Below are 13,285 nucleotides of genomic sequence, written 5' to 3'. Positions count from 1 at the left end.
AGATCATTCTCTGAGCATGTGATGTTGGGCGGTCCTTGTAGATCCACTTTTGTATTAACACTCTTCTCCACATATGATGTCAAATGTGGCCTAATATCAGGCCAAGTGATTCTCTTTCCACCAGACACATCTGCCTCAACAATATGTGTGAGGCGTTGGGAATTGACATATTGCGTTGTGCTCTATTCTGGTGGGTCCCAACAAGAATATGGTCTCGGCGTTGTTGGCGGCGACGGTGAATGCAGCGGAAGGTCAAGGGAAGGGGAGCTGCTGTGATGGGCAATATTCCGGCTGCCACGAATGATATCTCGAGGAGCAATTTCTCTGCTGCACATGTGATTCTGAGTCCGTATATGGCGGCCGCGGGGGCTGGTAGTCAGGCTGCTCTCGATGGTTTCCGGAGTAGGGAATTTGCAGCGGCGAGTATGACTCCATGTAGGTGTTGGGCGGTTGATCAGAAGTCGGTGTTGGCGGGTACCAACAAGGTCTTGATGGATTCGGTGGATACCAACAAGAGTCGGCAGTTGGGCGATGGGGCTGCTGCGGATGAGGGTACCAGTGCGAATTAAGGCCAGAGCTCGACGGTTGCTGCCAAGTGTAGGGCTGGTAAGGCTGCTGTGTGGCGGTGTACAACGGGGGCCCGTCGGGTGGATCAGGTTCTGGGCACAATGGAGGGAGCATGGCAGGTGCCCTACGCTCATGCTCAATCAACCGGGTCTCGATTCGGGTGAACCTAGCAATAATATTCTCCAACATTGCTGCTGTTGAAGTCAATTGCGAGCCTTCATATGCTTGCGATATTACCGACCAAGAAGAAAGATTGACTTCAACCATGAGTTCGAAAATGGAAGCACCAATTGTTAAGATATGATTTCTCTTAACAAGATTCCGGCGTCGCGGAGGCGATCGTCGGAGGGATAAAAGGTAGATGAGGTAGTCGCGGGAGCTTTGCCCGTCGATCAATACCGAATTGAAATAAGCGATAAAAATAAGATAAAGGAAATTGTATTTCTTGATTGAATAATGATAATAACAATAGCCCTATTTATAATAGGGATACTAACTTAATGAGCAAGACAAAATATCCTAAGAGATATATTGGAAAATATGGGAAAGAGATGAAATTATGGGTACGGCCACCGATGGTGATATAACAGCGGATATTGGTCGTACGGCATGAGCCCCGATTGTTGGCGGTAGCTGGGAGGGTCCCAGCTTGTTTGACGTCGCGTGTGGGGCTGATGTTGTTGCCACCGCCAATCTTGCATCTCCGGTTGCTGCGGTTGCTGCCATTGCAAAGCGTCGAGTGGAGGAGCAGGCGGTTGGTATGGTTGTTGCGGCTGCAAATATTGTTGGGCCAGCTGTGCAGCGTGCGACTGCTGAAACGTGGTCGCCGGATGGTGCGGAGACAATGGTGATTGGTAGGGTAGTTGAGCGGCGGTGTACAGCGTGGCCGTGTCAGGTGGATCAGGTTCGGGCTGGAGCGAAGGGTGCGTGGTTGATGCCCTGTGCTTAAGCCCATCCAGTCGGGTCTCAAATTGGGAGAGCTTAGCAAGAATGTACTCCACGACTGCGGGATTCAGTTGCAAGCCGTCGGTTGCTTGCGATATCTCCAGCCATGAACGAAGATTGACTTTGGCCATGAGTTCGAGAATGGAAGCACCAATTGTTAAGATATGATTTCTCTTAACAAGATTTCGGCGTCACAGAGGCGATCGTCAGAGAGATAAAAGGTAGACGAGGTAGTCGCGGGAGCTTTGCTCGTCGATCAAACCAAGATCAATACCGAATTGAAATAAGCGATAAAAATAAGATAAAAGAAATTGTATTTCTTGATTGAATAATGATAATAACAATAGCCCTATTTATAATATGGATACTAACTTAATGAGCAAGACAAAATATCCTAAGAGATATATTGGAAAATATAGGAAAGATATGCTAAATTAATTACTAATTAAATAATAGGGTAGATGGAATATTCATAGAGATATCTCGTATCAAATACGTAAAAGTCATTAAACAACTAAGCAAAATATAGAAGCAAACATTGCTAAACGACCAAACTAATTTAAAAAATGCTTTTAAATGATATAAATTGGATATTCGGGCAATACCCGTTACCCATTCGGGTTATCCAATACCCGATTTATCTCAAATTTCAATACCCAATCCCATACACAATCCCATAAAATTGGATATTGGGTATCCAAAACCCTGCAGGTTTCGGGTCGGGTACGGGTAAATCCAATACCCGATATCCGTATTCCCAACCCTAATTATAGTGATCAAGTCGCCACCTCCCCCCAATTTCTTGTTCTGGTTCCATTTCTCAATTTCTAGTTTTAGAAACTATAAATACAATGTGACGTTAAAAGAACTGACAGTTCAATATAGACAATAACTATACTAGTAAAAGCTTTATTGTGTGGTAATCCTATATAGAAATAATGTGAGTTCCAAAGAATTTTTATAATCTATGGATTGAATTCACCATATTGGCCTATTGAAACTAAATTCAGGCCCAATGATTTTATATTAGTAATCTATAAGTCTTGCAGGCCTTGTGGCCCATGGAAAATGGGAAATCTAGCTAAATCAAATATTGTGTCTTCATATTGAACAAAGTTACTAGTAATGGAAAGAGAAAAATTTCTCATATTCAAAAGTCACGTTGGCTTTTTCTTTTTCTTTTTGTTGAAAATTATTTTACACGTGTATTAACGTTTGTATGATCATAGAAAGTATAGAAATTATTTTAAAAGTCAAGAAAGTCAAAAACATCCAAAACATAGGGACACATCGTGTATGTTAATTTGCTATACAAAGTAGATGCAGTGGTTCAACTAATAAATTAGTCAACTGATTATTCTTTTATTATTGTCGATCGACGACTACCATAGTAAATATAAAGGCCATTATCTAAGTGACATCATGGCTTAAGCAAAATATTCTAACAATATAGATTATTCCACTAGTTATCGTATTTTATTTAAAGGAAGTTTCATAGTTCTAACTTCTAAGTGTAGTAGGGCGTATATATTCGTCATCATCTAAAACATTAACATTTTATTTATTGACTTATTGACTACCATATTAAATAATTACTTGAGTGGAGACTGATTCACATATCTATCACATTCCTCTCTTTTTCCAGTGCTCTCTTACTTGGCTTTTTCACTATACCCACAAAGTGAATACTACATAGTTTCACTTATTTTAAGCAAAGCAATTTTGGACATGTTAGCTAATTATAAAAAAATTAATTAATTACAAGTGCATACATAAGTAATTATAGTATAGCAAACAACCAGATAAATGGATGTGTTGCATGTAAAATACACTGTATTGTTTTGGAAATGTCTGTAGATTTGGTAACATGTCTAATGATGTTGACTCCATTGCATACTATATGGTGATAACTGGTAAATTTGAGTTATATATATATAACAAATTGTAAATGATAGCATAACATTAATCATGTGACAGTTGATATTATAACAAATTTATGTTTCAAATTTTCAGTACTCAATAGTGACATGAGTTTTAAAGAACTGTGAACATTAAAAATGTAATTAATCAAATAAAACCGTGATATCTTGTAAGGGGTAACTATGCGTGTTACAAAATTAATCACGTAAGAAAATTTAGTGACAATAATTAGAGGCTGTATTAATTTTTGCAAGTAAACAAATTTATGTAGTAGGAGTACTACATTTTTTTTTTATTCTAATAAAATATATAGACGCATAGGTTGAAGCAACTAATATTTATTTACCTAAATTTATAACAGTTTTTTGACACGTGATATCATTAAAAGTCAATGCTATTTTTTTTTGTGTGATGCTAAAATACCACAGTAGTGGGTGATACAGTGATTGTACTTATGGGCTGAAATTAATTACTTGGTGTATTTATGTTTTTATCGTTTATCGGTGTCGTCATGCAAAGATATTGTTATAGTAGTGAGTAATACTGTGATGGTTCTTTTGGATTGGTAATTATTTACTTCATGTTTCTGTTTTTTGTTATCATATCTTTAAGTTTAATTGTAGTGATGCCTATTTTAAATTATACACGTAAATATATTAGGCGGGTGTGAATGTAATCTTAACTAAATTCATACTTAATTAATCGAAAATAAGAGTTTTATTATAACACAAAAATTACTTGATTTAAACAAAAAATAGTGATACAATTTAAATTTAAAATTTTTTATTCATTTTTTAAAACATATACTCCCTCGGTCCCGCTGTAGTAGTGACATTTCATTTTGACACTCGTTTTAAATAAAATTATAATAAATAGCTAAAGTGGAGAGAGAGTGAAGTAGGAAATATATTACTGTTAGTCTATAGCGACTTTAACTATTTATTTCATTTTTTAAAACAAATGCTCAAAGCGAAATGTCTCTACTATAGTGAGACGGAGGGAGTATAAATATATAAATATACCATAAAAATTTATAAAAATCAAATAAGAATTTTAAATATACCATTAAAAAAGTAAAAAAAATACTCTATTTGTCTATAGTCAGAAGTCTTATTTATTTTTTATATGGATTTTACAAAATATAAAAAATATAGTAGTTGACGTAAATTATAATAAAAAAATAGTACTCTTAGGGCATTGGCAATGGGGGCCAATAGCAAGAGCCTATTTATCGGCCCCCTCATCGGCTCTCCTAGGTCATCATTGTGGGGGGGAGGGCCGATTCCCCCACCCCAAAGCCTCCGGCCTTGAGCCGATATTAAGCCTCAACCGATTTTATTTTTGTTTTTTTTTTAATTCATTTTTTATACTCTTTATACACTCCATTTCCCACCAATTATTCACATTTAATCCCATTTTATTTCATCTCACTGACTCAACTTATTTTTAACACAAGTATACCCGCAAGTGTACGGGGCTAATGTAGCAAATAGTAAGCAAAGAGTATCGTATCCACAGAGACAATGAGTGTCAACCTAATTACCACGAACCAACCTCAACTACTATCTAGATGAATCGGAATTTTGGTTTTTCTAAATCTATTTAAAAGCAAGGTAAAAACAATTAAAAACAACTAGAGAACTAAAAGCAAATAAGAAAACGGATGTAGATCAAAGATGAGAAGGGTAGAATCCTACGGGATCGATAACAACTATCCTATGCCCAACTAATTTCCAAACTATGCCAACAAAGGGTCTCAAGGGTTATTAAGCTATCACTAAGGTAAAACTATATCTTTTCTCAAAGCATATAATTTGTAGATTGCTACCTAGAACCGAAGTCTCCTTCCTAGAACTAAGGCAACAACTCCTAATAGCTCCTAAGATACTTAGCTTCATTCAAAGGCTCAAATCTCTCGATTATATTGGCAAAGACGTCAATTTCTTCTCTTTCAAATTAAACTACTCACTTCTCAGTTCTTGTAGTAAAATCCACATGCATTTATAAGGTGATCAGTCAAATAAATGTATAAGCACATAAGAAATCAAAATAACCACATGAGCCAAGGCATAGAAAAAGGAAATCAATTAAACATAAGAATCATTGTATCTCCCCCGTTGAACTCTACGAAGGATTTAGCTACTCATGTTCATCACAAAAGTCAAAGAAATATTCAAAGAAATATTCAAAAACATTGTTTGAACAAGAATAAAACTAAAAGTAGAAACTCCTAGAATTGGATTGGGCGGATTGGAGGCCTCGTCTTCAATCTTGCGATGAATACTCGTCCTCTGCTCGTTCTTCTCTTCTTCCTAGGTGAAAAAGTAGTATTTTTGGGGTAGGAGGCGTGTAAGTTGTGTTTGGAGGCGTTTCCTAGGCATATATATACCTAGGGTTGACTTTGGGCCCGAAATAAGTTGTCCGACGAAGCTAGCGGGTCGCCAGGTTGGGTGTGCGTCGAAGCTGGCGAGTCGCCAGCTGCTTACGGCGTTTTTTTCGTGTTTTGCTGGCGGGTCGCCAGGTTCGTTTGCATGCGAACCTGGCGGGTCGCCAGCTATCTACTGCAGTCTTGGTAAAACGGTCATAACTTCTTCTACCGAACTCCGATTGAGACGTTTAAGATATCCACGTGAAGCTCTTTCGAAGACGAAGAGAATGGTATACATTACATGCGAATTGGACTTCAAAATCTCCAGAAAAGCTGTCTCGAACATTGAGCAGCTGTACATCCACATATTTTGTACATTTTTCTACACATTCTTCACAAAATGGTCAAAATACCAACATAATAGAGAAGTAGCTATAACCATGTCTCAAAGTTCACAATATATGATCAAAACCAAGTAAAACTACCCTCTAAAATCATGTAAAATCCAAGTGAATCACTCACTCTACATTTTACTCTTCTCTAGTGACAATATTTTTAATATTTTTTGTTAATATTTTTAGTTTATTTGTTTCTGTATTTTTTATAAATGTAGGTTATTTTCTTTTTAATGAAATTTGTTTTTTATTAATTTATTTTTCTTGCTATTTTATATCATTTTATTTCACACTAACAACTAAAAGTAAAATACAAAAATAGTGTTAAATAAAATGAGATAGGCTTTGAGATAGACTCTGGGATGGACTTTCTATTACAGGGAGATAGACGCTGGAATAGGCCTGCTGACGTGGTAAAACAATAAAGATAGGCTCTGAGATGGATTTCGGAAAAGGGCCCTTTAAGATGGATTCTGGAAAAGGGCCCTTATTGCTAATATCTTTAGCGCCAGGGAGCAATTAAATGTGCAATAAAAAATGTGAAAAGTCGGTCAAGCACATTTTGCTTCACAGCAAGCAGTACTAATATCATGGTGACTGGAAAAAATTGAAACTACCATAAGTTGAATTAAAAAACAATTAAAGAATTATCACAACAATTATTCTTCTTATTAGAAGAATCACATTATTGCATCATAATACTCCCTCCGTTCCACAACAGTAAGGGCATTTTTTTTTTGGCATTTTTCTTCGGCACGGAGATTAAGAAAATGATGTGTAATGTACTCCCTCCATTCTATAGTCGGTGAGTCATTTTGCCATTTTGATACGTTCCATAGTAGTGGAACCATTTCTTCTCACTTACTTTACTCTATCTCCATTTCTCTACCTTTTTCATTTTATACTTTATTATTCCTTTATTTAATCAACTTAACACAATTTTTCTTATATTCCATGCCGAAAAGAAACGTCTTTATTACTATGGAACGGAGGGAGTATTAAATAAAAAGATAATAAAGCATAAGAGAGGAAAAAGTAGAGAAAATAAAGAAAGAGAGAGGGAAAAATAGCTAAAAAGAAATATATTGACTTTTACTAAAATGAAAATGACTTCATTGCTATAGAATATATTAAAATGATAAAATGACTCCATTATTATTATTAGACACAAGGAGTAGATATTTCTGCAGCCGAACAAACATTTTATTTGATCAAATGTGTAGATATAGATATACATAATCCAGTCATTCATTCAACCAAAGTACGATAATCCAATCATATGAAAAATTCAGTTGCTAAAGAAAAGTAAGCCTACCATTTCCAAAATAATGCATTATTTGATCAAATCAACGGCAATAAATGAATATGGCCCTACTTTAAATGCAACTTGAGAAAACCAAATTATAACCAAGGACGGCGTGAACCTAAGTCTGGATTCCGAGAATCAAGACACCTGTCACACGTACCACCAATCACCTATTGACACATATCCATCATCAAAATGCTTGTTACTAATATTTTCTCAACCATGGGTCCCTTTTGAAAGTTACCTTAGCTAGTAACATCACTCCAAATTTAGCATTTCAATATAACAAAGTAGTATTTGTTATTTCATTTTTTAATACTATAGGATAAGAACGTCCTATCAAATACTCTACATTTGTTATTATTTTAGTGGCTAGAGTTGTTATCTCTAATTGTTGTTTGTAACGAAGGAAGTTAATTGTTTATGTGCCGGTCACAACAAAACCTCATTAATCAACAAAATTAATAAAAAAATCTTTCAAAACAAATCCACATTTCTAAGTCAAAAGGAAGTTTCTCCCTAGCTAGTATAGTATAGAGTGGTCCTATTATTTTCACATAAAAATTCATCCAAAAAGTCCAATAACTCCAAACCAAAATGTACACATTATTTCCCAAATCATGGACCATTAACATGTGTAACAAGATCAAATAGTGCCCTACTATTCTTGAACACATATCAACGCAATTAATTGAAATTACAAAACATGACAATATCGCCATAAATTAGATATATAGACACATATCTCTAGTTTCTATGAAATGTCTCTTGTCATTTCGTACTTGCCCAAAAAAACTAAAAAGAAAATACCCATTTTGTGGCAATTTGAGTTCAACAAGATTTTGTTACTTCCATACCGATTGACGCTTAACTGAAATTTGGATTCAATCAATCCAAATTTGGAGTACTCAATCCCCAAAATATACAAAGTAGAGTATATATTTCTCATAGAACTCAAGTTCAACACTAAACTTTACACATTGTCTTATTTTTTGTTTCTAGTCTGGTCTATATTTCACATTTCTATACAATAGTTGCTTCTATTTACAATGTAGTAGGAAAACTACTAATACTTGAGTATCACAAACACACCTATCTTTTCTTCTTCTTCTTCTTCATAAGGTTAAGCAGAGTTTTAACTTTAAGTTACCCTATATTTCTACCATGAGACCCATTGGAGACCTATGAGGAATACCCTTTCTCCTCTTCGCAGACCGGAAATTCAGCGCCGTACGCGGCGGCGTTGATGGCGTGAAGCTGGGAAACCTGCTCGTATTCCGGCTATGGCTACTGCTGCTGCTGCTGTACGAGTCCTCCGATGACTCGGAGGTCACCCTCTTCTTCTCCGTCCGAATCTTTGGGAAGTTCTTCGATGTCCCAACAATCTGAAAATCAATAATCAATAATCAATCAAGATAGCCAATTATCACTGAATGCAATCAATCAGTCAAACCCTCATTTGACCTTTTTTCTCAATCAATTTTAACAAAAAACTTAAAGCGAATATCACGACTAGGACAACACACGCACACATTGTTACTACCTTGCAGCCGAGGGAGCAGAAGCGGAAGGAGTCGAGGAGGCTGCGATCGCAAACTTGGCAGGTGTTGGTGACGCCTTTGCCGGGGCGGGGCTGAGGGCGCTCGTTCAAGAAGACGACCTTAGCGCTGTTGATTATGTATGTCTGAACACAGCTTATGTCCAAATACTTCTGGATTTCATTCACCCTGATCACGTCGTGGTACGAAGACCTCCTTATCTGCGATCCATCGATCAATCCATCATCAATGTCATTAAGTCAACGCCATTCAAAATCAAAAAGGGGATGGATTTATACCTGAATAGCGCGGTGATCGCGGTGGTGAGACAAACAGAGAGAGCAGAGGGCGCCGTTCATACAATCCAAACAGTACATGTTGCATTCGCTCTTGTGAGAATCCGCGTGGAATTTGCATTGGACGAAGAACTGCTCCTTCAGCAGAGGCTTCAGCCATGGCGGCCATCTGTTCTCCTCCTCATCGCCTCCCCCCTGTTCAATCACACATCAACAAAATGGAGATACAAACAAAAAGAAAAAAAGAAAAATTGAGCATTAGTTTACCATGATTCTCTTGTTTTTAGGCTTGACTTCAAAAACAGGGGTTTCTTGGTTCTCAATCGCCATTATATTTCCCCTTTGAGAGAGATACAGAGAGAGTGTTTATCAGATGAATTGCTTATTACTGTGGGAAAATGGTGGTGTGTGCGTGCGTTTTGTATAGGAAAGTTAATGCTATATTGGAGGAAAAAAAGGAAAAGTGGAGTCTGGAAAGTTTTCAAGTGGAGGCGGTGTATGAGTATGACTGTGTGCGCAAGGGTGGGTGGGTAGTTTGGGGGTCTCAAACTTGTTCTTATCTTTTAATCTTATAAATAATGTCTACATACATACACAAAGTCCGGACCTAGCTCCGACCCTGAGCCCACACCTTACTTTCTTTTATTATACTCGCTCCGTCCCACTTTACGAGTCCCGGTTGAGTTCGGCACGAGTTTTAAGAAATATAAAGAAAAATTAATGAAAAAAAATAGTGGAACGTGAATCCTATTTTTATATATTGTTTTATAATAAAATGTGAGTGGAAATAGTGAGTGGAATGTGAAGCTTATTACCAATTATGGAATATTCTAATCGGGACTCTTAAAATGAGACACTCAAAAATAGTAAATCGGGACTCCTAAAGTAGGACGGAGAGAGAGTATTCTAAATTTCTAATACCAATATTATATAGATTGTTAGTTTGCTGCCTTTCATTTTCATGGCTTGATATATATTCTCGACTTGATCTTATCGATTAAGACGATAAGTGTTTATTATGTCCAATATATCATGATAAATGTCATATCATTGTTAAAGAAAATAGGAATATTATGTTACTGAGCATAATATAAGATCTTTCTAAAGTTTAGTGCTCAATAAATTAAGTATTAGGTGATTAGATTAGTGAGTTGGGGTATTATGTTGATTCCTTTCTTAGTTGTACTGAAGAATCTATTCATTTTATTTTAATGCTTATTATAGAAATGATACTATTTTAAATAGGTTCAGTTGACAATAATCATTATTTCCAGTTCAGCTTTATTATTGGTAGTTGGGGAATCGAGTCTTAAATTTTTTCCATTTATCAGTCTGGACTTTTATATATTGACCATAAGATAAAGTAGTAGTACTAAACTAAAATTCAGATACCAATAGTAATTTAATCAGTAGCTCAATAAACTTAGGATTGTGTTTCTTTCCTAAATTTTTAAAAGAAATTTTGTTGTAGGTTTGATTGAGCTCATGAGTCATGGACTGATAGTTAAATTCAACTTTCTTTGCAATGTATCTTTCTCTGTTCTTTTCAAGATTTTTTTGGTTATTTCAATTCTAATTTCTGAGACATTTCAGTTTCGAATTACTAAATTGTAGTAATTATTTATAAATTGTTGTTCTTCAGTTTATCGCCTAATCATCATTTGTTAGGACTAACAACTCTCCACAATTAAACTTTTAGCTGTATTCAAACTAAACAAATGTCTTTTTTTAACTAGCTAGGTTGGCTTTATTTAAAAGAAAGTTGTATAACGACCAGCTGGGGCCTGGGCTATCTATAAATATGAGGTGTAAGAATTGTGAAGTGATATGTAACTCATTTTCCACGAGCATCCCCTCACATTTTGTTCATGTTGGGATAATAATATTTTTACATAAATTTCCACATGTATTTAAATTTCGATATATTAAAAATTATGATTGAAAGCGTATCGAGATGGGTTATTGAAGTGGAATTCAATATAAATTCAACATCCATTCGCTTTAATATATTGATGAATAGTGAATTAAAAATTGAAAGGCACTATCTTAATTAGTATCTTTCAGGAAGCCCACTTAAGTTATTCATATATTTTTCTTCTTAATTAATGATGTTATTTGGCGGGGGTAGGCCAAAAAGAATGCAATGGAGTGCAAGAAACAACTTTAGAATAGAATACAAGTGGGAAAACACTTTGTGTTGCTATTTATTATAGTATTTGGTTGTGAGATTATCTTAATTAGGGGTTATAGTTAGTGTGACCGGTTGAAATTAAGTCCATTTTCTTGGGAGTTTTTTCTCATCACAAAGCCAGTCTATAGCATGTAGAGAGTGGAGGGTAAGTGTGTTTCATCACTGTTTGGAAGGTATATATGAGTGCATATGTTAGTATCTTATTAATTGTGACTGACTATATATGTAGTTTGTACTCAATTTTTTTAATCAAGCTTTCATACCCAAATTTGTTAGGTGGAGGCAGTCGATAAACGTATCTATATTTTGCATTGATCCCTTAGATGGCTCATCAAATGCTACAAGCCACCAGAAAAGCAGTGAGCCAAAATGCGGCGCCCACAGTACAAACAACAAAGACAAAACTTATACTAATACGAGCAAAACAGCAATTTCATTACATATAGAAAAACAACTAACGGCAAAAAGGCGAGCGCAGCCAGCAAATCCACACGTGGTTACACATGCACGACACCTACATACGTCACAACAAATACATTGCACAAGGACACAAAATTGAAGAAGCACTTACTTGCGTTGAAAAGTTTTGATGAATGGCAAATATTTGGACACAAAGAAAAGCGACGTTAAGTTCAAGACAAATATGTCGATTACATCTTAATATTTTTGCTTATTTGGGACTCTTCTATTTGTGTTCTTTATTTTTAGCCGAGACACCAAAAATTAATCATTTTTTAAACATAAATGATATATTTAGAACCACATAATTAATGATTTTGAAATACTTCTAGCGCGTCTTCTCTCGAAGTACCCTATTTCTCTCTATGCTACTTGAGTCTTGCCATACCCTAATGTCTATAGCCGATAGCCGTCACAACTCACAATAATATTTTGTTTTTAACATTTCAGTTAGGAATGAATCCTTGCCATACCCTAATGATTAGTTCAATTGTATAAAATGCACTTTGTTTAATCGGCTAACTGATTTTAATTATATATATTATTCTAATAAAGGACTCATACATGATCTTATTATAATCCCTAATTCCATTTCAGACAATGTTTATGTCAAACATGTGATAAAGTCTAATCACGAACCGCCTAATTAATGATAGTTAGATGTTCATTATTTGCAATTAATAATACATAGTTTTTGCCCCCTCAAAAGATCTTTATTCATAATGCCGAGGCCATTCATTCGCGATTTGATCTATAAAATATAAATATTCGGTGAGAATAATTTAAATCACAAGAGAATAGGATTAAAAAGGAAAGCTTGGAATTCTCGTTATCATAATATAAATAATAATCTCAATTTTCGTTAAATATGAAAAAAATCAATGCAGTTGAACTAAATATTCCAAACTTAATCGTAAATGCTTTATCTTTATCATTTGCGATTTACTTTGGAATAGTCAATACTGTATATATATTAAGTAAATCCTCGATGATTTAATTAATTAACTTAAAATATGCTTGGAGAGTTGAATTTGAAATATTCTCATGAATAATCTAACATAAGTATAATTCTTATCAATTTCCCATTTTTTTTAAATTTTTTAAATTCCTTTTATTTTCTTTTTGGAAAGATTAAATCTCAATATTAAAGGATTAAAATGAGTGGTCGAACGATCCCGTCAGCATGGATCAACCACCATTGGTGATATTAAAAAAATAATTGTTATTTTGTCTTCTGATGATAGAGAAAGTAATTGACTTCAACCTAAACGCCATTACTCATGATACAACAGATTATAAT

At 35.1% G+C, this 13,285-nt stretch overlaps 2 protein-coding genes across 2 annotated transcripts; both read right to left on the bottom strand.

Annotated features, from left to right (window-relative positions):
- Positions 1-1,124: 1,124 nt before the first annotated feature.
- On the bottom strand, positions 1,125-1,643 carry LOC125218390 (gamma-gliadin-like). Its single transcript, XM_048120047.1, has one exon. It carries the CDS (start codon positions 1,641-1,643, stop codon positions 1,125-1,127), a length of 519 nt encoding a protein of 172 aa, XP_047976004.1.
- Positions 1,644-8,422: 6,779 nt separating this feature from the next.
- LOC125223168 (protein RGF1 INDUCIBLE TRANSCRIPTION FACTOR 1-like) lies at positions 8,423-9,862 on the bottom strand. The gene is made up of 4 exons (XM_048126180.1): positions 9,603-9,862; positions 9,339-9,530; positions 9,045-9,260; positions 8,423-8,886 (listed from the first exon to the last, which is right to left on the bottom strand). Exons 1-4 carry the CDS (start codon positions 9,663-9,665, stop codon positions 8,653-8,655), a joined length of 705 nt encoding a protein of 234 aa, XP_047982137.1. The 5' UTR covers positions 9,666-9,862; the 3' UTR covers positions 8,423-8,652.
- Between the last annotated feature and the right edge of the window lie 3,423 nt (positions 9,863-13,285).

The sequence above is a fragment of the Salvia hispanica genome, chromosome 4 (genome assembly GCF_023119035.1).
Source record: "Salvia hispanica cultivar TCC Black 2014 chromosome 4, UniMelb_Shisp_WGS_1.0, whole genome shotgun sequence".
NCBI lineage: Eukaryota > Viridiplantae > Streptophyta > Magnoliopsida > Lamiales > Lamiaceae > Salvia > Salvia hispanica.
The sequence above is the reverse complement of the archived record's forward strand: the minus strand, read 5'-3'. Positions and strand labels throughout refer to the sequence as shown.